Raw genomic sequence first — 25,557 nt, 5'->3', positions numbered from 1 at the left:
TACACTGAGCTGTTGCATCGTAATGACTTCTTGTGATAATTAAACATAAAAAAATTAAATATAAGTGTGGTCATTTTCTACATGATTCAGTCTGTGGTCCATATTCATTCAAAGTATTTACAAACTACATTCATCGCGCTACATGTTACATTGTGAGAACAGTAAAGGCACTTGAGTGCAAAAAGTGGATTTACAGTCATTTGTAATAACATGGCACATTTCCCTTTAGGATAAATACCCACTGTATAAAAACACAATCCCAATAAGGCAGTTACAGTAAGCAGAATTTGCTGGAAAATATATGAATTAGTTTAGTAAACACTGAGTGTTTATTCTTATTCAGGAGTGGCATCGCCATCAAACAAATCCATGATTGAGGTTAAAAAAGTGTAACATTAAAACTCAGCTCTCTAAAGTTGGTTGCGTTCAGCAGTGATGATAACTGCTCCTATCCGTGTATTTCAACATCTCTCATTAAAGAGACCTTTAAGTTCCACTGTTAAATATCTTGATGTTTGATGGCTTTATAAAGGCAGATGAGTAGACAATATGTGGGAAATTTCTAAAAATGAATTTTCAATTAATGCTCAAGTATTGAAAGTTTCCTAAACTAACCAACAACACCTTAATGTACTACAATATTGCTTCCTGAAAAAAAAACTGTATGTGCTTCCTGCTCATTTTGAACATTCAGAATATATTAATGCACAGATGGCTCTCCTCTTGTTTCACAGAAGTGAACAGAGTGGTTTCTCCTGTTGTCTCGTGTCTTATGTGTTCAGGCTTTCTATGCCACTCTCTGATTGAAGGAGGAGAATCTTTTGTGGAGGAAAGACTCAACGTGCGGCCAGATCTTGTTGGTTTCTGTCCCAGAGAAGGTCTCAAGCACACCTTTACTCCTGAAATAGCAAAGAAACACAGACATCATTTACTAGAGTCACCACTGGATCTGTTATTTGTATAGTATGCAACAATTGGTTGATTTAAACACATAATCTACTCATTATTCAATGTGAACAACTTCTATCCTCTTCGAGTCCGACCTTCAAATGATAAATAACCTCTCAAACATTGAGGTAAAAATAAGTAGGGCACTATCTCAGCACATCTCTGTGCTTTAAGGTAAAACAGAGTAATGTTTTCCAGTCTAATTAGTCCCAAAACAGAAGTAATGATGAATGAACTTTTAAAATTGTTTTCAAAGCCCCACAAGGATATTGTTTGTCCTATTGTTTTTGTGGGGGGTTTTGCCTCGGTTTTATTGAATCAGGTAAAAATTAATGATCATTTTTAAAGTATCTGTGTATTGATTTAACTCTTCTTATATGGAGAAATTTGATTTCAGCATTAGGTTGTCCTGTTGGAATTTAGTTAAGACTTAAGGTATTTCTTCAGTCATGCAGGCCTCCTGGAGGAATGTGCAGGCCTGAGGTCAAAGGTCAGAGGGATGTATAACCTTTTGCCTATATTGTGGCTTTTTTTTCCAAGTAGTATATGCTCGAACTTTTACCTCTTTGATTTCACTGTGCAGAGGTGAGTCCCAGTGATGTAACAGTTGGGCGGAGATGTTAACTATGTGTGGTGTGTGTAGTGTTATCTATCTGTGTTATTCTACCTGTAGAACTCTAAGACAGGCTCTGTCTGAGTTTCATAGGACTTCAGTCTCCGTGTGACCGTGTCTGGTGTGTCATCGTCCCGCTGGACCAGAGGCTCCCCTGTCACATCGTCCAAACCCTGGAGAAAGAGATCAAATGTTCAAGGCATTGCTGACCTCCTGTCGTAGTATTTTCTAGCACACATTATGTTTTCTGCAAATTGCAATGAAATGATTTTGCTTGCTGTTTTCTGCTGAATAATGTGCAACAATATCATATGATAAATAGTCAGCAGGAAAAAATGTGGGGGTTAGGTTTAGCCTGCTGAGACAGAGTTGCTTAATTCATGCTTCAAGCTTCATGTAACTCCCACCCGTTGTACTACACCACAGACTCAGCACAGACAGTGGAATGTAAACAATGATCAAGAAACACAAAATGGAGCCTTTGCTTTCAAATCCACTGACCGAGAAGAGAGAGAAGGCTTAGGATAGTAAATCTGGTGGGATAACTGTTTAACAGATTTACTTGCATTTTTCACCCTGTGTGAGGTGTCATCTCTGTGCTGGATACATGTATGATATGAACATAAGCCAGCAGATCAGTCACTAACCCTAACCCTAACCCTCCCTCATGACTCACAGTGACCTGAAGTCTCCAGTCTCCTTTTTCATAGCAAATGTTTTGACTTGTAATAGCAGCAGAAGTATGAGTGTTACTACTAATAACATTAATGTTTTATTTAGCTGTCCCAATAAGAGAAGCCACTGACGAGCACAACACAAACATGCTGAAACATGTAAATGCTCATGTTTGTGCTCTTCTTTGTATGGCATGTTAAAATATCTGCAGTGGAAGCAGCAGGTGCAGTTACTTTAATCAATCTGGAAGATGAGGAGGAGAAATACATGTCATTGAACCCAATCTTGAGCCACCCTGAGTTTCAGCTGAGCACATTTGAGCACAACAGTATATCTAAACATTATTGTTACTTCCTCTCGCAGCCTCACTTTACTTTTTGTACAAATTTAGAAAGAAATGTTATGAAACATGCATAGACAGTTTCAGCTTCTTCAGTTTATTCAGAGTGCAGACCCTGTCCCTACAGAGCACATGTGTCTTGAGGGGTTAGCATGATATATGTAGCATGAATGTGCTATCTGCATTAAATTAATGATTTGCTCTGAAGAGACGAGATTACTGTGGAATGATTGCAACACCTCGATGAATTCATGCCTCAGAGGTGACAGCTACTTAAAGGCATGAAGAAACAGTGGTATTCACTGATACACACAAATACACCCACAAAGCTTTAAAGCTTTGACTTAAATGATTTTATTCGAGTTTTGTTTAGTTTTTCCAGGTTTATATTGTCACTCAAAGAGGACTGCAATGGATGGACTGAAATCAATGATTAACTCTAAATGTGTTATTCCTCCAGACGGTGCAGGAGGTCTGGTAGGTACGTGCAGCAAATCACCTCCACTGAGAGATTATGCACATGTGGTTACAAGCAGTCAGCTGCGTCTCATCATTCACCAGTGACTCAGGTGTTCAAAGACCTGCCACGGCTGTTCTTTGTCAAGTTTTATCATGATGATAATTTCTGATTACAATCATTACACTGAATATAATTTCCTGTATAATATTTAACATATCATTTTAGTTTACTTACTAATAACTCACTGATTGTAGGTTAAATTTGCTTAAAATCAAAAAATATAATTATATTGGTGAAATATGGTGGATTTAAATGGTCTAGAGTTTAACCTGATCAATGTAAAATTCTGTTTTCTACATAAATCTCTTAAAATGGTCAGACGGCTCTGCATGTAGCCATGGAAACAGTAGCAACATGCACGAAGACACAATACTCTAATGAAATTATTTGCATAGTGCTCATCTTTACAAAAGTGACATTATTTTAAGATGTTTAACAAACCTTCCAAATGGATTTATATTTCAACTATAGTGTCAATTATTGTGTGAATTGCAGTTAATCCCTGCCTTCCTCTGTCTCCCAAACCTCCTTTCTTCATCTTCCTGTGAAAGAACAAAAAAAGTGTGTGTCCTCTATTGTTAACACAAAACTCAAACTGTCAGCACTAAACCTGCATTGCTGCCAGAGGCTCTGATTACTGGTGGGTAATTACTCTGGATGAGAGCAAAGGTCTCCACTTGGATATTCTCTGCAAACAAGTGAACTGTTGTTTTATCTTCCCGTCTATCCTGTTTTCTCACTCCGTCAGTGATTGCATCATATTTTTGTTTACACTCTATCCTCAGTTTTCTGTGTTTTTTTTTCATTAGCATAATGTTTGTTTTGTGCTACTTGCTCTTTTCTCAGTTTTATGTCTCTTAATCTATATCCTACTTCAGTCAGTAAATTTGAGTTTATTTCCTTTTTTGGTTTCCTTTTTGGAAACAGTAGAGTAAGAAGTGATTTATTCCTTAGGTGAAGCAAAACCACTGGGTGGACAGTAGACATTTTGACTTGTCAAGGACGATAAAGCACAGATGTTACTAATCACATAAACAATGTCTTTACTCTATTCAAGTGCCCAAGTGAGCCGTGAGTCAGCCAGCATGCACACTAACAGGACCTGAAACTCAAGCAGCTAAATGGGATTCGGCTTTCATTAACTTTTGTATTTACATCTCTACTTTTCCTTCTGTGGCACGTAAATGTCTGCTGTGAAAAGGGCTAATTGTGAGTAGCAGGTTTTATCTCAAGTCCAGAGAAATGTAATAACCCAATTTAAAGCTCATGAACATTCATGTTTGTAAAGACAATGGTTGTGAGAAACTAAAGCAAGGAAGGAGTAATAAGTAAGAAAAATGTATTTACGGGGACTTTTGGTGGGTTGAAATCTATGTTGTAGACTCTGCCGCTGGGCAGGTGAGTCCAGCGAGAGGTGAGCCTCTGTTTAATTGTCTGGAAAGGTACATCGAGGTTAATGACTGAATCCACAGTGAAGGCGCCATCCAGAGCCTCTGCCTGGGATACTGTGCGAGGGAAACCTGGTAGAGAGACAGACAGACAGAGAGAGCAAGACAAAAGGGATAGAAGACAAAGAAGGATATCATAAATAACTATCAGGTTTTGAATTTAATGGGGTCAAATAAAACCTGATATTCATTACCTCTCATGAGAAAACAGCTATACAAAGAGCCAAGTGCCTCTCCCTCTCTGAGGCACCTGGAGATGAGTATCTACTACTGATCAACCAGTTCCTGTGGGCTTCTTAAATGTTAACTTTGTTTCTGTACTCTTAAAGTGATATGAAGATGAGATGAGAAGCATGTGAATGTTCCAAACTAAAGTGATTTATCCAGGTAAATATGAGTCAGCATTTTCAAACAGTGGATACATTCAAAATATCAATAAATGGCCTGAAAGTGTGGTGAGACCTCTAGCAAACAATACTGATAATACTTTTATAAGCAATCACTTCTTACCATCGAGCAGCCAGCTGCTGTGGTCCATCGCTCTCAGATCACTCAGGATAAGACGAGACATGACGTCGTCAGGTACCAGCTGACCCTGATCAATGCAGGCCTTCATCAACAAGCCGAACTCTATCACACACACACACACACACACACACACACACAAACCAGATACAGAGAGAAAGGATGCTGTTCATATTCATTAAAACATTGTTATTCCCTGGCAACATTATTGGATCTTGACTTAGCTAATAGCTAATTATGTTAACGTTTGCATATTGTTGGAATGGATCATCATTATAAAGCCCAGCATTGTTTAAACAGCACAGAATTGTATTTTAAATGCAAAAATGATGTCTAAAAATGATGCACAGAACAGCTAAATCTTTCTAAATTATATATACAGGTGCAGTTTTTGGTTTATTGGGTTTGAATCATTTTAAACTGTAGCTACAATCAAGCTGCATAAACAAACAGAACTTAGCTATACTGTAAAACAAAAAACATTATACAAGATCCAGATTCAAGAGTTTGAGGCGTAGGAGTTCCTTTTTCCTATTGCTTCCACTTTAATTGGTCAGAGTCCAGCTGAAGAAAGGAATTTCCTGACAAGCTTTGCAGAAATGACCTGCCTTCACTCTTATGCCGCTCTGATGTCACTGACTAGCAGATGAAAGGGTGGAAAGAGTGAATACATGCGGGACATAACTAGAATTCTACAAGGAAATAAATGATGTATAATTTATACACAAACTGCCAAATGTGCAGCTGTGTTCCTGTTTTGAAAGTGTGATAAATGTACAGATTGCATAATAGTCAGCTAAAGCAAGGATTAGCAAAGAGATAACTGAGGAGGATTTTGCAGCTGATGAGTGCATTAGTCCATGTTAAATGTAGTAATATAGTTCATATGCAATGCACACACCAGGATTAAAAAAAAGATATTCTAATGTTCAGTATTTTTTATGAGAAGGTTAGAGAGGTTCAGTGAAAATGGAAGGTCACTGGTTCAGATCCAAGGACTGTTTGTCAAAAATACGGAAACAAATTTAAGCAGAACTGTTTTGACAGCCAGCTGCTCCAGTGAAGCCAAGAAAGCAAAAACTGAGGAACTGGAGAATGCCTGCACGTGTACAATAATTATGCAAGTATAATAGAACATTTGTGCACGCATAAAAGTTCAAGTTCTATGGTGCAGAAGTAGTAGTTGCATCATCGCAGAAGACTCCAAATCCTTTCTCAACCATACATTTACTGCTGTGGCAGATCCTCTGTAAAGCTGTAAAAACAGACTTCTTCCTGTGTCGTCTCTCCTCTTGAAGGACAAAAGCTCACACCCTTCACTTCATTATCTTTACACCTCTCTTTATCTTCATCCAAGGTGATATTGAGGAGTAGTAGGCCTTACTTCCAAAGTCCAGGCAGTGTCGGGAAAAGTGTTAGCAGTATAAACATGAAGCAGCTACCTATATAACCCTGCAAACCAGTTTGGCCTTGAGAGAGAGCACAGCTGCTTTTCTATTGAAACCCAGTTCAACCTCTGTGCTTCTCCACAGTAAGATAAGAAATGAAACTGTTACATGAGTGGTGGTCTTATCATGGTAGTGCAGAAAGTGTTTATTTTTCCACACATTCACCTTCTGCAGTTGCCTCTTTTATGTGTAATAACCTGCTTATAGTTATTACTTAATAAGGCAATCTGTTGATCGTTTATAACGGTGAATCTCCTCCTGATAATATGTGGAGTATTCTTGTGTCTGTTTGTTTAGCAGGTAACACATACCTGAGATCATCTCATGTTGCAGCCTTCTGATTTCTAAACAACCCGCTAAGATTGCTGACCTAGATTTGTTTATCATATATTTACAAAATACTTGTTCCTTACCAGTTTTAGCGTTGATGCTGGCTCTCAAAATATCCCCACTGGAGATGTGATTCAGTCCGAAAGTTTTGGTTATGCGCGCAGACACAGTCCCCTTCCCCGACCCGGGAGGTCCCATAATGACAGCACGGAAAATCTTTTGCAGAACCATGTCTAAAGGAATGTGGGTTTAATTTGAGTTTCTAGCAGCAGAACAGTCCTTCCCATGAAAAAAAATCCCAGTTGGATGCTCAGTCAAGAGTGGATCGCAGCAGGTCGACTTTCTTTCCAGAGAAGTAGTGCGCAACGTATCCAAGAGTGGGCGCGTCTTTTGCAGCTAGTCTGGTCTCCCACTGGACCTTGACTCTTATTTCCCCTCGGCCCAGCAGGAGGAGGAGGAGGAGGAGGAAGAGGGGGAGGAGGAGGAGGTCTGAGAAGATGTGTGTGTGTGTGTGTGTGTGTGTGTGTGTACTCGCCAGTGCAACGTCAGCAGGGGGCAGATGAAGATGCGCTCCCTCGACGGTGCACGACGAGCAAAATTAGCTCCTCTGTCCAGCTTGTTAGGAATACTCGCCTAAGTCACAGTTTACGCTTTAATGGAGATGTGTGTATCGTATAATGCGGTTATGTAATTGGTCCACAGGCGGAAAAAGCTTGTTGGCAAGGTTGCGGTGATTAATCCCTTCCTAGTCTAGATCCCTGCAGTAGACTGACCTGCATATTGACAGACAGGCAGGGATGAACAACCAATCTCCTGCTTCCTCATAATCAGCTTCTGAAACATTGTAGTGGAGTTGGGGCAGTTTTGAAGGAATTAAATAACGTTTTTCAGATATTACTGATTCAAATAAAAAAGTTCAAGGAACATCGATAACTTTTTATGTAGGTTAAATATTTATTTTTAACAGCCTATTAAAATACGTGTCATTCATTTTGAGAGCGACTATGGGTTTCAATTTACCCCAATTTTAAATATTAAAGACTGATAAAAGCGATAAACATGATTAATGTCAGTATTATCAGTTTGTGTACATGCTGTGCCTTTAAAACGCAACAGTAGCTATAAGAGCACGCTTCTATATTGCTTTAATTAATGATGAATTGGCGTCATCTGCTGGTCAACTATGGCGTTGCATCGTGTTAAAAATCCGCATTTTTGACTCCTATGCTTTGCCGTAACCTCGCCTCTCACCAACGTGCTACTGGACAAACACACGTGGATTTCCACTGACGCCAGTTAGGCAGGAACAACAATAACATGGCAAGCCAGGGGCTCACCTATGATGGCTGTAATTTCTTCCGACAGCGTCTGGTTTTGTCCACACTCAGTGGGAAGCGGGTGAAAATCTCAAACATCAGGTCCAAAGACGATAACCCGGGGCTCCGCGGTGAGTTTTTGTGCAGCTTCAACTCTTCTTCATGTGGCGTCGCAGTTAGCTCTGAAGCTAACGAGAGCTAGCTGTTACGCAGTTGGGAGTGTGTTGAATTACTTGGGCGCCAGAGGTGGAGAAATGATGGGACAGTAGTGTAAGTGGTAGATAAAAATAATCCTGCGTAACATTTCATAAGTTGCGTCGTTTTTTCCGCTTGTATCAAACATTCAACCAGTGACAGCCTTATAGTAGTGTGTCTTGACTTATTAGTATTAGTGTGTGACTGTTCTACTTGATGCTTGGATCCATGTATTTGATTCCAGATGTTTTAATACTGAGTGCAGTATACAAAAGAAGGAACCTTCTAATTCTTACCATCTTGAAAAAGTTCCCTTTTTCTTAATTTTTTTTTAAAGCACATGATTTTCATAAAGATTAAAATAACAGGTTTAACTGAATTTCTGTTTGTTTTCTTCAGATTTTGAGGCCAGCTTCATCAGGCTGCTCGACAAAATCACAAATGGCTCCAGGATAGAGATAAACCAAACCGGTGAGTTTTAAAAATGAGGATATGACTATTCACTTTGTCATCGTGACTGTGTGGTTTATCCAACTACTGTTTACTGCCAGAGTGTTGACATTTCAGCATTTCTCAACACCTTCAATATGAATGATAGAATTTATTTTAGGTTATCCACAGAGATTGTGTGCAGTCATAGTTATTCTTTGTTAGGTCAGTTTTCCTTGTTTGTCATTAAGTTGAACTGTGGTGATGTCAGAAAATAATATAATAATAACTCAATGATACTGCAAAGAGACACCTCAGTTGACTGCATTAACTATAAGAAAACATGACCAAAGTGTTATTTTTCTGTCTTGACTAGTTTGCCAAATTCTCACTGCTTCCTTGCAAATACTATTTTTCTATTTTTATACAATGATTCTCTTCTAAAAGACTTGTAAATGTCAATGCTAATATTAACATCAACCAAGTAAAAGACTGTCACTGTCTTCATGTCTTTGTCCTTATCAGGCACATCGTTATTTTACCAGCCGGGCTTGTTGTACGGGGGTTCTGTAGAACATGACTGCAACACGCAGCGTTCAATTGGCTACTATCTGGAGGCCCTGCTCATGCTGGCTCCGTTCATGAAGACCACCCTTAAGGCCACTCTGAGGGGAGTCACCAATGACCCCATTGATCCGACGGTGAGGACGTGATCCGATCTGATCATCAACAAACCTGCTGCTTTATGTTATCTGTGTTCGTACTTCTGAATTAGATCTGACTCATGTAGCTCATGATGACGCTGCTTGGATGTAAAGAGGCTTCTTTGTGTTGTTTGTGCATCCCTGTTTCCTCTAGTGCACAGATCATAATGATAAGCCAGTTCTGTGTTACAGGAAAAAACTTTGTGTATACTGACTTGAGAAAGTGTTCAAGTTCATATTTAAAATTTGCAAATGCAGTCTCTTGTCCTTATTTTGACTCCATTTGTGTCTCCAGATTCTTTGCTACTGGGTTTGTTTGCATTTTTAATGTGTTGTTACAGCATTAACAGTGACAGTAAGCCAGTCTCAGCTTCTGTGACGCCCTTTTTTTTGTTCTTTGCTATGACCTGCATTGTTCCAAAGTGTATAATGTGTATGAACCTCACACAAGGAAACAGAAGTATGAACTGGGGACGCTGGAGAGAGTAGTTGTCATGGAAACAGTGAAGAGTGTCTCAGCTTAAGGCTGTGATGTGCATTGTTTTGCAAGGTAGTCGTTAGTTTAATCCTTTTACAGAAGCATGTTTCAGTGGTTAAACTGTCTTTCTGCTGCAGGTCGACTTGTTGAAGTCCACAGCCGTCCCCTTGATGAAGAAGTTTGGCATCGACGGAGCGAGCTTTGAACTGAAGGTGAGGACACCATGGTGGCCATTGACAAGCGTTGTACAATATGATCCAAGTCAAGTATGATGCTACTACTCAGAACTAAGCCACCCTCTCTTTTCTCCCATCTCATTTGGTCCCTGCTGCCACTCCCTCAGGTGGTGAAGAGAGGAATGGCACCTGGTGGGGGAGGGGAGGTAGTTTTCACATGTCCTGTCTGCAGGACCATCAGGCCAGTGCAGCTGACTGACCCAGGAAAGATCAAGAGGATCAGAGGAATGGCGTATCCTTCACTAGGTCACATAAAGGATTGATTATTAGAATAGTTATCCATTGGGTTTCTGTCGATTTCCAATCAATCATCATTTTACCTTTTTAATATCTATTTCCTGATGAATGCCAGAACTGTTGTATGTAAAGTTGTCTATTGTCTGCCTGAACTTTGTAGCTCATACTGTTACTACAATACTTTGAAATGTTTACTCATTACATAGCAAAGGCCAAGCACAGAAGGTTCCCTTAGTTTTAAACATGTTTTGATTACATGAGACTCATTTCTCAAGTAAGTTGAACTTGCCATTGATGATATATTGGACCACATGTTGTTTTATTCCTTTTACTTCACGCTGTTGTATGAAAGGTCCTTGATTATCTAAACCCAGATATTCAGTGCGAGTATCGCCGCAGATAGCAAACAGGATTGTGGAGTCAACCAGGAGCGTCCTCAACCAGTTCATTCCAGACATCTACATCTACACGGACCACATGAAAGGAGCCAACTCTGGCAAGTGAGTATCTCAACATGTAATTGTAGTGTCATCGCTTCCATTCGCCTCCTATTGGAAAGAACCTTTAAGAGTATTCATTACTGTTATTCTTGTTGCTCTTCTCTACAGTTAGAAAGACACTAAATAATTCATGTTTGTTTGCCGCAGGTCTCCAGGCTTTGGTCTGACGCTGGTGGCAGAGACGCTGAATGGCAGCTTCCTCAGTGCGGAGATGTCATCCACGCCGCAGGGACAGGGAGACCCTATATTGCCAGAAGACCTTGGCAAGAACTGTGCCAAGCTGCTTTTGGAGGAGGTACATCGGGTAAGTGGTGCAAAAACCAACACGTCATACCTCTTAATCCAGAACACTTTGCCTACTTCATTTGATTTAGTGTAAAAAAGCAACGTACTGATGGATCTTCTCTATGGATGTAATGTGGGATCTCTGTAATAGAACCTAATGCTTCTTCGGGTTCAGCTCGGCTGCTGTGAAGAAGAGTACACAAGATTTTCTTCACTGTTGCACAGATATTAAGTCATATTCAAGAATCTAGCCAAGTTTTTTCAGCCATTTCACAAACAAACCCTGTTCCCATAAACATCCACACTGGCTGTTTGAACAGAGTAAGGAAAGGCTTGCTATCGATTTGCAACATGAAGAGTGTGTTTTTGTTTATTTTCTTGTAGTATTTTTAGGCCAACGTTGAAATGTGCTTTTTATTGTTTAGAGTTGCAAACAAACAGCTTCAAGAAATGATTTTACATATACATTTACGTGTGTGTCTGTGTTTTGGTCTCTGAAATACCTCATCCACTACCCGATCTACTGAGCAACTGCCATTCAAAATACCAAACCTGTCCTGTCTTTTTACATTTTTACATAAATCAAGCATGCATATTGGTTATCTGCCCGTACTGCTCTCCAACAAGCCTCGTAACAGTTTACAGGACACAGCCAACACTAATTTAATACAGATTTGTTTTTGCTTTTGGAACAATACATTTTTTATAGGCGTATGCGCTGAATTGTCATTTTCATATTTTTCAATATATATTACACATTGCTCTTAATGCCTAGACTGTGATGAAAGCATGTACTGCACACAGCAGCTGGAGTCTAGGTTTTTGGCCCATCCCTGGACAATTTAAAATTCTTTGTGAATACTTGACGTACACAGTCAGGACATATTTCATTCCCAGCATGAAACAATGACATTCACTGCCCTTGTTTACCCACATTCCCTGGTAATGACCATCAACCCCAGTCTGGAATTCAACTGAGAAACTGTTTGTGGGCAAAACCACAATGTAGAGAGCAACTAAAGGACATTTCCCTCCAGCTACGGCTATGCCTATACTCAGTGATTCTGGGATCACATCCTTGTTACATTGAATAATCAATTAGGAACTCCATTAGGAAAGTGTTTACTGGGGTAATAAAATAAAGTAAGAAGCAGGGTCATTTTCTCATAGACTTCCATGCAGTCTGACTTATTTTTGGAGATAGTAGAGTTGCCCCCTGCTGGCCATTAGAGAGAATACAGTTCTAAGGCACTTGTGCATTGGTTAGACTGCAAGCTGCTTGCTTGGTCTGGACTTGCAAGACATTTCTTGTCCTGGTAGCTAGATAAGGTGATATGGGTGATATGAATAAATAAAAGTGTTATTTTTAAGCTGTATACTGTATTGATCATTAGATATAGATATCTCTCTCGAAAAATATGGCTGAAAGAACAGAGTTCAAACTACTATGTTTTAAGGGAAAAAAAGAACTCAAATAAAACTTTAATGATTTAAATTGAACATGAACATTTCATGTTGAGTTGACTTAAACCATTTCATAAGTTTTAAGAAATTCATTCAAATATTTATTTCAGCATATTGTATTGATGATATTGAAAGGAGCCATAAGGAAACTAATTTCAAGTCACAAATAGGTCTCTGCAGAGGTCAAATGTCAGTAACAGCATTCTAAAAGACTAAAATTTCTCTGTTTCATTTCTGGAATGATGTGTCGACAGAGTATTGTTTGTTTGAAAATGCTTGATAAATTATGAATTCTTTAGGCGAGATTTACTGACATGTTTGTGCTAACAGAAGAAAAAACAACCCAGTCACATTTATGTCAGCATTTCTCAACTTGTGTCCCCAAGTGTGACTTACAGCAGTAGCTGTGTGACAAACCAACTTGGCTGTTTCTAAATCATACATTACCAGTCAAAGGTTGGGACACTCTGGACAAACTTTTGATTGGTACTGTATATAGTAACAAATAATCTCATATAGACACACAGTCACACAGGAAAAAGAGTGCACTTTATCAGAACATGTACAATTAGATCCAGTGATTTAGTGGCTCTGCCCCTCGGCCCTCTCTCATAGGAGCCATGTGAGTCCAGTTAGCTGGTCAGGGTAGTGCTGATTAACTCTGAAAGAGCAATATTGTTGGACGTGTCCTCTTAACTCCAAGCAACAGAGTGGAGAGATAATGTTTCTGCTTAGCAGCCGCAGAGGATGGTGGATTATACATATTTTTGTGCCTGTTTTTAAGAGACAAATCCACAGTTGCTGGTGGAGCAGGTAGATCTACTGCGTTTAGAAATTGAACTGCATTTGAATAACTGCTGATTTTAATATGTAACCATATCAGGAGGACTGAGTGGTTGCTGCAGACCAGAAAAGGAAAAGAGGAAGAATAACGAGAAAACATGGACGTGTGCTCCTGCTGGAATAGTTAATTTTTGAAAACTAAAAAGGGGGAAAAAATGGGCACTCTGTATGTGTGCGTCTGTTTGTTTAATGGTTAATCAGTACAGTCCTCCTGTAGTAAACCAAATACACACGATGGACATTTTGTTTTTGGAAGCAACATCAACAATGGACAGAAGCTGATGTAAGTGGTGCGCTCAGTAACCGTTTTAAATTATGTTGAATGTTATGAATTTTAAATCTATTGGCTAACTTGATTGTGTGTATATTGTGTGGAGATTAAGAGTTCAGTCTTCTGCAGAAGTTATTCCAGAGCTATATAAAAATATAGACTATTGTATTGGTGGATCCGAAGCAAAAATTATGCTCAGAAAAGTATCGTTGCTCAGTATTGTTGATCAGTGCTCTCTTTAGAGTCGTAACTTCTGAGTTTGTTGATCTGCTAAAGAAAGCTTCACATGAGGGTAAAGTCAGTCCAGAGGAAAGAAGCCACTAGATTTAACCTCTCACATTGTTCCATGTGAAGCTAACCAACGCAAGCATGCATTTCTCTTTTTCTTTTTTTTTTCTCACCCTGTTCGTCCTATTCAATTTTATGTTGTAGATTTTATAGGTTCAGATTTGTGACAATTTAAACTCTTGACTTAAGGTCAAACAAGTGTAACTGTAAATGTGGAAACGGGCCCATTGATCTCAGATTTTATTGGATTATTTCAGGCTATGGCTTGCTTTTTTGGGGGGGGATTTGACTGTTTGCAAAAGGGGTTTCCATTTGCTTGAAGGATTCAAGGGACTTTTCCAGAGGATCCCGTGGTGGGTTAGTCACTGCTGGACTCTTGGGAAATCCTAGACTGTCTGAGGCTTTCTCTCAGAGACAGGAAATGAACTATCAGAGAGGCGTTAACAATGTTTTTGTAGTGAAATTAAGCTGTGAACAAAGATTCCAAACAAACAGGGAAATTGCATAAAAGGTTCAGGAAAAAAAACGAAGTGCATTCAATTTGTCTCGCCCAGATCAGCAGCACAAGGTAAGGTACTCAGACACGACACTTTTTCAATAGCCTGTACTTTTCAAGTCACGGGAAGTAATAGAGAAAAGTTGGTACTTAAAAATACTTAAATATATACTTTAATTTTAAGTTTAAGTTTTCAGTTTCTTGCTGTTAATGAGGACCCATGAGTTTTTACCAGAGGCAAATTCAGTGTTTTGCCTAGTCAAATGTGCTCTGCTTACATGTTAGAAACAGGTAGTTTATTTTATATACTTATCACTAATATGGACTTATTGAGTGAATCATATGGAAAACATCCATCTATTCTACAGGCTTGTTAATGGATTAAAATGGTGGAAATAAGTTGAGATGGTGTAGTTCTTCGTATGGTTGCATAGTCTTTGGTGAACTCATTTTTAAAGTTGACTCAGTTTGATGAAACTTGTAGAAGGAATGCGGTTAACAAAATCCTTACCTCATCATCAATATAAACAATGTCACCATAGTTTCGCTATGGTTTCAGTGATATGATTATGTAATTGAATCATATTCTGCTGACAAGCGGTCACGATGCCATAAATACTGCATGACCGGAGCAGATGCATACTGCAATAAAATAGATCCACAGCACAAGAAACTGATCCTTGGACATCAAGTCAGTACAGGACAGTAAATGGTTAACGCATTTATAAAAACTTAAATTGACAAAATTAGAGTGGACCGCAAATTTTAAGTTTATAAAATGCTGTAGGGTGTGTCCAGTCTTGCACGTGTGTCTTTGTACGGGTTGGATAATAACACATAACTGTTGTCAAGTAATCACGGCATGTGTTCACTTACACACAGACTGGATCCTCTGTCCTCTAAATATGTAATATGTAGGGGAAATGGGACCATTAGGCAGAGGACTAAAAGCTCTGGAGAAGTTTAGATGTTGGAAACAGGTCGTAGAGAGATAACTACTGACAGGATGCATAAGAGAACAGAGTTTGTAGAAAGTGTCATGTAAGATTAAATTAAAAAACGGTATACTTGAGAAGATTAAAATGTCCATTCGAATTTCGCAAATCTGGACAGTTAAAAAGTGACATCATTAGCTCCCTCTGGAGCCACAAAATGCTTCACTTACACATTGATTTTTTATGCCTCTACGTTGTCGACAGTCATGAATGAAATGATGTTTTTTTTGTTGTCTGTCGGCCCCATTTTCTCATAAAGGCGATATCTCAGGAATGCGTTGAGAAAATGTCTTTGGCACAAACATCCACTTGGACTCCATGATGAACTGATTAGATTTTGTTGGTCAGAGGTCAAGGTCACCCTGACTTCACAAAACTTAATATGCAAATTATGACAAAGTTTCACACAAAAATCTAATAGGATAAAGTGATGAGAGTTTATATCAAAAAGGTAAATTGTACAAAGCCAGAAGGGTAGGTTGGGACCATTTCACATTTGGTCATATACTGAATCGGTTGCCCTAATCTTGGGTGACAACCTTGATACTGTGGTGGTTATATAGACCTTCTGTGCTGCCAGGTTAAAGATGTGTGTGAAGCATCTACAGTTTAGAATTAGTTGTTTATTTGCAGCAACATCCATATCTGAAGCATGTTTTTCATCAGATTAGAAGTATTATAATGCGTACATTGCTCTAGGTTTTGAGTTTTGTTGATTATGTTTTGGAATTATGGTTTATGCCTAAAAAGTTTAGAAAATGTATATAATGCCTTCAAACTTTTGTGACCAGGACAATAATATTTTGAAATGTACCTATTTTCAATGGGGAAAACGGGTGAATTTGCACATTTTCATTCACATTAAGTGTAAATTTTAAAAAAAAAGAAAATCTAATGAATTTATATCAGTTATACAAAAGTGACCACAAAGGGCTTAGAAGTGAGTCATTTTCAAGATTTGCTATAATATTGCAAACCAAATTCATGACTCAGCCCCTAAATACCTCACATCATCATATCCAATGATTCATACGTTGTTTTTTCTGACTTTACGTAAATGAAAATGTGCTATGGAAATACGTAACTATGGTAATATCACTATCCTGGTCATAAAAGCAAGGTTTGAATAATCAAAATGTTCTATACTAGAAATTAACTCTTACTACCCAGGAACAAAAAACAGGTCAACATTTGTTCCACGGTGCTATCAATGTTGAGATAATCAATCTCCTGTCATGGGGTGACTGAGTTCTTTTTAAACATCTCCACCTCCATGACGTATGTCTGTGTTGTTTTTGTTGCTAAAACATATCTCACCTCCTCTTTCCTTGTTTTAGGGTGGCTTCGTGGATTCAACCAATCAGAGCCTGGCGCTGCTCTTGATGACCCTTGGCCAACAGGACGTGTCAAAGGTTTTGCTTGGACCCCTCTCCCCATACACGTAAGTCACTGTCATTCAATAATAAAGTCACAGATGGCTCCCTGCCCCACTGAACTTTACACCAGTCTCTTTAGAAGTTATTAATAAGTTAATATAAAGATACACTTTCTTCAAACGTAGAACCCACCAGACCTTACATTTAGTTATTCTTCCACTAGTCTCCTCTTGGCAAGAGACAATATTCCAAAGTTCTCATCCCACTGTAGGGCACAGATGCTGGACAAATAAACAACAGACACACACTGTTTGTTATAACAGTCTGTTATACATAAGCCTCATTGTTTTAGGTACTGATTTTCACCCCAAAAAAGGATTGTTTAAAAAGAGGAGATCAGATTAAACAACATTTTCACCACATTTTTTTTTGTCCCCTTCACATAGCTAGACATTGTTTCTTGCAATGTGAGCACACTGACTGCTGTAGTTTACCATAAACAAGGTGCTCGTACCATAAGCACTACTGAGACAATGTTCTATTTAAAGAAAGAGGATGGAAGAGGAAACTGCAAATAAGCTGCTACTACTGTATACTACTACTGTAAAAAAAAAAAACATCAGATAATAATATGTCTAATTAAAATCAATCAACCAACTTTTTTTCCGTTTCCAAAATGTTTACATTCATTATCATGGGACTTGGCCAGCTGTGCGTTCACATGGCTATTTACACTGTCACTGTTTTGAATGTGTGATGAATAGAGATGCTACATTAAATATCTTTACTTGCAAACAAACTATTACAAAATAGTATGAGAGGAGAAAAGTTGACGTAAGGGTATGATCGCCATCACAAATGAGGAGTGAACAATGAACTGTCCATTTTCAGTTATCATGGTACCGGTGCTGTGTCCCTCCCAAGTACAGTACTATGATAACTGAAGATTGGCAGTGCCATCGCAATACACTCTTCCTCCTGCCCAGGTAATGTTGATGACCAATGACACACACTTTAACCTCAGTGTATATGGTTTGTTTCTGTAGATTGTTTTGCATTATAAATTTGACATCCTTGGTTGCGTTGATGACCTTTGACCTTTAGTGATGTCACTTGAGGTATGCAGGACATTGTGTTCTGGTACTCCTAGTGTCTATTATGTTTTACTGTTGGAATATTGTGTGTCCAGCTATGTCTCTCCTTCATTATAGTGACTTGAAAAGAGTAACGGCTACATATATTGCAAGAAATAATGTACAAACTGAAACTTAATGTTCTGTTTTTCTTAACTCTATTCTCTCTCGCTGTCTCTCCAGGATCGAGTTCCTCAGACACATTAGAGATTTCTTCCAGATCATGTTCAAGATTGAAGTTCAGAAGCCTTTAGAAGACGAAAGGAAAGGTGGTGACAAAGTCTTGATGACCTGTGTAGGAGTTGGTTACAGCAACATCAACAAAACCCTTAAATAGAATAAAAGTATTTTTATATAAATGGCATGTTGTCGTCTTGTTTTTAAATGTGAAAATATTTATTTGTTTGCTGCCAACTTTCAGATTATTTGTGTTACAGTATACAAGAAGCAGTTGAAATGATTAAGAGCGATCGGCCGAACAAATAACCATACAAACAATATTTATGTAATCCAAAACACATCCAACAGTATCATATTCACAAATGACTGCTTCTTAGGTCTTGAAATGTTAATCATTCAGTCTGCAAAGCACTTTGGTTTTAAGCTTTCTAAACATCAATGTGTGGTTCAACATTGCTGGAATTCCACATTAAAATAGCTTTTCAAGATGTTTAGTTCCAGTCGTCGTTATAGGGCCTAGTTCAAGCAAATGTATCAGTATGATGTTACTGGAAAGTTCAGCGACTGGTCATCATTAGATGTGGTTCCTCCCATCTGCACCACGTACCACGTGTTCCTCGTAACAGGAGTTCGAAGGAGTTAATCTTAGTCTTTGCCGCACAGATGTTTGAGGGTGTCGCCATAACTCCCCGACACTTCAGACTGCAGCAACATGAGAGGAGAAAAGGGAGGTGATTGGAATTTATGTCTTTCTTTTTTTCTTTTTTTTTTTTTACTCAAAACAAAACTGATAGTATCCTAGCCTAGGGCTTCAAAATAGGACACCAAAACATAACTACCAATTTTTAAGTATGCAAGAGTTTTATGGTACATTTTTATGTAAGTAAGAATGAAATGATCATATTAAATTTAATCTCTGTGGGTCTATGTACTGACCTCTAACTGGGAATAAAGGGACTCTCCAAACAGCTTCTTGTACTCCGTTCTGATATCCAGCAAATCAGTCTCCGAGCGACTGACTAGTATCCTGGTCAGTGTGGACTCTGTGGTCCCTAAACCCTGAAGAAAACAGAAAAACACAATGTGACATATATAAAAGAATCAGAAGCAGCATATACTTTTACAGCAACTACTCATAACACATGTTCACCACCTCACATTTACTATCCTGCAATAATCTATGTTTGCAGTCTCACGTGTGTAGTTATCTGCTTCTTTAGAGGCTGTTGACACATTGTAACAATCAATGCACATTTAGTCAACGCAGCAGCAAAAAAGCAGTGGCTTAACATTCCTTTCCACACCACTTGTGATACTACAGCTGTCTATTGTGGATAAAAAAAGGAATGGGGTGCAGGAAAACAATATGTGCATTGTGTTTTGGGGGCCACTGGTAAATGTCCTCATGGCACAGATGGACTTTTTTGTACTGCTTACCTTCATGCTTTTGAAAAGCCTCTCTGCGAAGTACACCGGGACGCTCTTCACACACTTCACTAGAGAGGGAAATTTATTATAAAATGTGTCTCAAATGTGTTGTGTGATCAGTTTATCAACTCCAAATGCTACATGTTGACAATATTTTTCTCACCAACAGCTACTAAAAGCTTCTCCAGGTTGCCAGACATCTCACTCTCAATGCTCTCCTGCAGAGTCTTCTTGCTAAGGGTCTTGTACTCTACCAGAGCTGCAGAGACACATTTGAGTACAATGTTGTTTTTTTTCAGCTGTTGAAGATGTAACACTGATGTTCTATAATAGCTTCATCCCTGTAGTCTCGATCAGTAATACAGATCAAATATGTAAGAGATCTACCCACTCTGTCGAAGCTGAGGAATACTCCTGTGGCAGAGGATGTCGATAAATTTGTCCTCATCAGTTCCCCACTTCTTCTCTCCTGCTTCATACAGGGCCTGGGTAGAAGAAGAAAAAACGTGCATACATACATACAGCTTTAGAACTGAACTTTTTTTGCTAAGCTGTTCTCGGAAAGTAATTTAAAGGGGATGTTTTTCAACTGCCAACAGCTCACTTACACATCTGTCTGACAAAAATAAACTGCACATCAATGTTTTAATGTTAATGCCATACTTTCTTGACATCTCTAAATATCAAGTGCATGTGATCATTTTCTAAATTTACTTGAGAAACATGCAGAAAACTAGCAGGTTGCTCCACACAATGAATAATCCAAATGTGGTGAATATACCTTAGCATCTGCCTTAGCCTTGGCAGCATCCACACTGGTGCTCTCATCTCTCTTCCCCTGTGAGAATACATGGAAGAAGATAGTTTGTGATTTGTAGGGGGGAAAAAATTAATATATTTGTCATTTGTTCAGGAACTCCTTTAAGAGATTTAGCTTCTTTGACACTTTTAATATCCTTGTCATAATTCATCTGAGATAAACATTATAACTTCATTTATAGAGAAAACAAGCTTTCCAAAGAAAACAATTACAATTACAGTTCAGGACTTTAAATGAAAAATATTTTTTGTTTAGCCTCAGTTGTAGATCAGAAGTATGAAACATTTCTTTCTTCTGTAGCTTTTCATTATGTATAAACTTTGGATGTGAAGATGGTTGATTTTTTTTAAAGTCATATTTTTTATGATGTTGTTAGGAAGGCTTTGTGGCAGTATATCACTATTTTGATTTAATGTACAGTACCTCAGCCAGGATGAGCAGTGCTTTCCCATAATCTCCAGATACCTCCGACTTCAGGTCATGAGTCATCAGTCTGCCAGTTTCTTAATGAAACAGTACAATACACAGAGTTTCAAAATTGTCTGACACATTGCATCATGGACATTTGCCAACTGTTACGCAACCATTTTAGCTCCAGTTTCAGTAAAATTACTGAAATACTGCGTTAGAGATACTAACCTGCCAGGTATGCTTCAGACATTGCTTTGATCTGCTTGTTGGATCTAGAAGCAAAGATTTCAGTCAGGATACTCTCTGTGGTCCCTGCACCCTGTGAGTGATATACACAAAATGTGGTGCACACATGTGAGTTTTGAGTTGAGTTTTTAGAGAGAAATAAAGTGAAGTTCATCACACATACACAAAACATCAACTGTCAAGTGCTGATGTTGAAACACTTCTCAGACACTGCACCCAAAGAAGATACTGGAGTAAACAATTTACTTTAACAATGACTTAAGGTGCATTATTAATATTTCAATGTGCACCTTCATCAGAGTCAAACCTCTCTGATGACTCTTGACTCATTTAAACTGTTTGTAACAATTTGTCCTGTGCTGAGAGTACCAGTCTCTACCAGGGAAGGAACTGAAGTGCAAGAGATTCTTTTAGCACCACAGTGTTGGTGTGGCTGTGGGTGTGGTTAAATGTCATTACCACAGACAGATTTGAGACAAGTTAAGTTAAGTCTGTTTAAACAAATGAAGTCATGCTTAGAACATACGTCTTTGTTCCTTTTCTAATTTAGTATTTGTGTGTGTTTTTGACAAAAATCTCACTGAAACCAATAAGAACCTCCAATAGAAGACGAGCCGTGACATCTTAGAGTTAGTATGACAAAAACACAATCAACAATCCAAATAAAGAAAAAAAAAGAGACACAATCTCACCTTGATGGCTTTCATGACTTCATGACAGTCGTAGACAGCAGGAGGTGTTACCAAGGCCACTAACAAGTCCTCAAAGTCTCCACGTGTGTCACCCTCGATGTCGGCTACTAATGTCTGATGCAGGAAGGACGATAACACACAAATCTTACTCCACCAACTTGAATCTCATCTGGATCTTCGTTGCCACAGCCATAATTAATATTTGAATTGTTTTCTTACTCTTCCTGTTGCCTTCTCATAGGCCTTAGCGATAAGCTGACGCTGAGCATGACTTCTTTTGGTCAACACCTCAATGACAGTCTTTTCTGTTGTACCTAAAGAAAAAAGGACAACACAAAACTGACTTCCAATCTTACATAAAACCATGGGCGTAGGTTTGCATAGGGACGGTAGGGACATGACCCTACCAACTTTTCAGGAGGCCCAAATTGTCCCTACAACTTTTAAGCAACCTTATTTGCATTATCTTTGGAGTGCAGTTATAGAGGTCATTTAGATTGTCTTCCCATATTTTGTAAGGATAGACTTGACCCGACCATTATTGAGTGAATTATTTGCATTATTATATTATAATGTTGTGTTGTAATATAATGGTGAATATGAGAATACACTTTCTATTTCACTGTAATATTACTGGTAAGTGAAAGTTAATACAGTCAGTACACATTTTTTTTGCCTTGATCATTGAGCCTACCTATTCATTAGATTCACATTAACAAGAAATGTATCCCCGACCCAGTCCAATCAGTTTGGTCTTTTTAATGTCCTGTCCCCAGCAAAACATGTACATGCAGGTTATGCTGTTATATTGTCCCTACCAATGTTGAGACCAAACCTACGCCCTTGCATAAAACATACAGATATAAAACACAGTCCTTTTACTTTGTACAAGGGTTAACTGGCAAAAGTACTTTACATATTTCTCAGATGCGGTTTAGTACCTGGATAACATACTGATAATGATAACTCATTAGCTTACCAAGGCCCTCTATTGCCTTCCTTAGTGCAGACACATCGTCTTCTGCTTTGAAGTTTGCATGATCCTTCACAGTTCCTCTTGTGTTGGACTGATAAACACAGACACATGCTCATTCATCACAGTGACACAGCCAGTATCATGTTGTCAATGTGAAAAAATAACACACCCTACCAATAGCAACCTAGACCCATATTATGACATAGACATAATCATCATCATCATCATCATCATCATGAACTGATCCTACTGACTAAAAGGTGGTGATATATCCAACTTACAGGACAAATAGGAAAAAGTACTGCACAGTAGTAGTACCACATGTGCAGTACTTTTTCCTAGTTATCCTTTCTGAATCCTGCTATTAGTACCAGCAACTTACAAAGACTTGATGTGTGTTTGCCTATACTCTTTTAATCAAATATGTCCCACTTACTGTCACAGTCAGTGAAGAGGGGGAGTCCAACAGCAGGTCCAAGTCATCCTACAATACAAGTAAACACACATGTTTCGATGATCACCCACAGCATGTTTGGGTTCATAATTTAAGCCTATAAACTAATAATATAAACACATGATCAACTACTCACCCAAACAGACATGGTTGTAGTTGTAGAGAAACGCTTTTCACTGAGGTAAAGAAGAATAAGAAACATTAGTCTCTTCACATGAAAGTGCTTTATGGACTCAGTGATATGCCCGAATTCATGTCTTAATCTGATCTGATCATCTTTGCTCTCTCTGCATATGTCTCTCCAGTTGCATCCTCTCACTTTCACTGCCTGCACATTAAGCATTCATTTAACACCAACACGACTATAGCTACTTGTTATCCAAATGTCTACGTGTAAAACTAACATCATTTGACACCTCGTGTAAGCCAACGAGTGGACATGTGTAGTTAGTAGTTACATTTTGATGTCGACACAGGCCAAGATATTTCGCGATCAGCAAAGTATGAAAAACCAATAAGACACAGGCAGAAGACAATAAGGCTGCGTGCATGTATAAAGACTATTATCACAAGTCAGGAAAAGGTATGTTGTTTGTCTTACCTAAGTGAGAGGACAGGATTGATGTCAGAGGAAAAATTTCACAGTATGCCAATGACCGCACCTTTCAGGGGAAGTCGAGAAGGCAACGCCCATTATAAACAGGGGGAGGCTTCATCATCAGAAACTCCTCCTCATCTGTACACATAACCCCAAAGCAGGATGTGATTGGACTCCCTTGTGCTTCAAAAGTCCTCATCATTAAAAGTAGCATCAGTATCTCTCAAATTTTGCGAGTTTTTAAAAGTGTTTTTAGCACAACATTGTCTCCTTAGAAGGCAGTTATATATCAGTAATGACCGGCAGTGGGTATAAAGTTATGTTTGCTCAAGGCAAGAGCAAACATATTAATCAGAGAGATAAACAGGAAAAACATATTTCCTTTAAATAGGTCTCATCTTTGTCTCATCTGTGACACAACTTCATAGATAACAACTGAATCATCATCCAAGTCATCCAAGCACAACTAAACCAGTTCCCAAACCCTAAATCTGTTTTAAAGATTCACATTACTGATTGATATTGAATAATTATGTGTAGAAAGCTTACCTGGGCCACCTTAAGGGTCAGTCCACCTTAAGCCTGATCAGGTTGCAGTATGCATAAGTGTCACTCCATTATGCTATATATAGCCTATCAGGCAAATTCTCAGGCTGTTAAAGACAAAGGCCTTCATCCCAAAGGCCTGTGGTGAGATGTCATTTGAGTTGTTTATTATTTGAGATACTTCTGCTTTTTTACTTGTATGCGTCAGGGTCCGGTGTGACTCAGTGGTTTGATGGATTGTATTGTTGTAAACCAGATTTTCCTTTAACTATCAGCACACTCCCTGGATAGATTGTGACTGTTGTTAAAGCTATGTAGGATATTTTCCCAACTGTATGAGTCGCCTGCTCTGATTGTCACAGGATGTTTTCTTCATGCAGAATTGATTGCCTGTCCCTGCCCTAACTGAGAGCTGATTCAACCCATTTTGCTACTGTTAAGGTAAAACTTATAAAATCATGTTTTCATACGCAATGCTGACTGCTGTTTCACCTATGATCTATCCTTATGTATTCTATTGCAGTGCTGGTTTTAAGAGGGTTTAATATATATATTAGGACTTAATCCAGGAGGGGTGTTGTGGGTCTGGTCAAACCGGGGCCTAGTAGGCTACACCGAACAACAACTAACTTTCTATTGCATGGTTGAATGTTGTCACCTTTATCTTTAGTTACGTGTCTGTGGTCTGTGTGTGTGTGTGTGTGTGTGTGTGTGTGTGTGTATCTGGATCACCCACTTTTTGTTGTATTGGCCTAGATGGGGTTTCACCCTGCTTAATAGTTCATACAGCACCTCTGTATTGCTAGCTGCAGTCACTCCTGCCATTCTTGTACATGGTTTTATTGCCGTTGAAATAATTGAAAATGTCATTTTAATAAAATTAATTGTTTTTAACATAAGAAACCTGGTCTCTGCTATTTACTTCTCTGTGTTATATGGGTCAAAGAAATGTCTTTAATTGTAGACACTACATAAGTGAACTGTTTTAAGCCAAGAACCACATAGGAGGGACTGTGTGTGATACTACTTTTCAATATGGACACATTTTTCAAGTTCGTCTTTCTTGTTGATAGATAGATACATATAACATTTTCATGTGTGTACCAACTAAGA

At 38.6% G+C, this 25,557-nt stretch overlaps 3 protein-coding genes across 4 annotated transcripts in view; 1 reads left to right on the top strand and 2 right to left on the bottom strand.

Annotated features, from left to right (window-relative positions):
- Nucleotides 1–18,455, top strand: part of rcl1 (RNA terminal phosphate cyclase-like 1) — a 42,717-nt gene extending 24,262 nt beyond the window's left edge. The window contains exons 1-9 of one of the 2 annotated variants that reach the window (XM_053339441.1): nt 8,137–8,294; nt 8,758–8,829; nt 9,313–9,488; nt 10,107–10,181; nt 10,313–10,437; nt 10,817–10,942; nt 11,090–11,246; nt 16,922–17,025; nt 18,277–18,455. In XM_053339441.1, the coding sequence (XP_053195416.1) occupies nt 8,165–8,294; nt 8,758–8,829; nt 9,313–9,488; nt 10,107–10,181; nt 10,313–10,437; nt 10,817–10,942; nt 11,090–11,246; nt 16,922–17,025; nt 18,277–18,430 (1,119 nt within the window). In that variant the 5' untranslated portion in view covers nt 8,137–8,164 and the 3' untranslated portion in view covers nt 18,431–18,455. Of the gene's footprint in view, nt 1–8,136; nt 8,295–8,757; nt 8,830–9,312; nt 9,489–10,106; nt 10,182–10,310; nt 10,438–10,816; nt 10,943–11,089; nt 11,247–16,921; nt 17,026–18,276 lie in introns of those variants that run through there. The other variant, XM_053339442.1, reaches the window with a different exon arrangement.
- Nucleotides 763–7,282, bottom strand: ak3 (adenylate kinase 3). The gene is made up of 5 exons (XM_053339443.1): nt 6,931–7,282; nt 5,055–5,174; nt 4,444–4,616; nt 1,616–1,734; nt 763–899 (listed from the first exon to the last, which is right to left on the bottom strand). Exons 1-5 carry the CDS (start codon nt 7,076–7,078, stop codon nt 788–790), a joined length of 672 nt encoding a protein of 223 aa, XP_053195418.1. The 5' UTR covers nt 7,079–7,282; the 3' UTR covers nt 763–787.
- A 53-nt stretch (nt 18,456–18,508) lies between the features above and the next one.
- anxa3b (annexin A3b) lies at nt 18,509–23,953 on the bottom strand. Its single transcript, XM_053340445.1, has 14 exons — nt 23,902–23,953; nt 23,437–23,476; nt 23,283–23,330; nt 22,850–22,937; nt 22,090–22,184; nt 21,871–21,984; nt 21,161–21,251; nt 20,945–21,024; nt 20,483–20,539; nt 20,093–20,186; nt 19,865–19,960; nt 19,711–19,769; nt 19,210–19,332; nt 18,509–18,975 (listed from the first exon to the last, which is right to left on the bottom strand). Exons 2-14 carry the CDS (start codon nt 23,446–23,448, stop codon nt 18,919–18,921), a joined length of 1,014 nt encoding a protein of 337 aa, XP_053196420.1. The 5' UTR covers nt 23,449–23,476; nt 23,902–23,953; the 3' UTR covers nt 18,509–18,918.
- Between the last annotated feature and the right edge of the window lie 1,604 nt (nt 23,954–25,557).

This window comes from Scomber japonicus, chromosome 19, assembly GCF_027409825.1.
Source record: "Scomber japonicus isolate fScoJap1 chromosome 19, fScoJap1.pri, whole genome shotgun sequence".
In the NCBI taxonomy this organism is placed as follows: domain Eukaryota; kingdom Metazoa; phylum Chordata; class Actinopteri; order Scombriformes; family Scombridae; genus Scomber; species Scomber japonicus.
Note: the sequence above shows the minus strand (reverse complement) of the source record. Positions and strands in the feature narration are given on the sequence as shown.

Excerpts from the sequence above, each read along its gene's own strand:
- ak3 (XM_053339443.1), bottom strand. The coding sequence starts at position 7,078 with ATGGTTCTGCAAAAGATTTTCCGTGCTGTCATTATGGGACCTCCCGGG. Across the intron at positions 4,617-5,054 it reads CAGCAGCTGGCTGCTCGATG|GTTTCCCTCGCACAGTATCC; the intron begins GTAAGAAGTGAT and ends TCTCTCTACCAG. Across the intron at positions 1,735-4,443 it reads TCAACCCACCAAAAGTCCCC|GGTTTGGACGATGTGACAGG; the intron begins GTAAATACATTT and ends CTCTTTCTCCAG.
- anxa3b (XM_053340445.1), bottom strand. Across the intron at positions 22,938-23,282 it reads CCTCTTCACTGACTGTGACA|TCCAACACAAGAGGAACTGT; the intron begins GTAAGTGGGACA and ends TGTGTTTATCAG. Across the intron at positions 19,961-20,092 it reads TATTCCTCAGCTTCGACAGA|CTCTGGTAGAGTACAAGACC; the intron begins GTGGGTAGATCT and ends GTGTCTCTGCAG.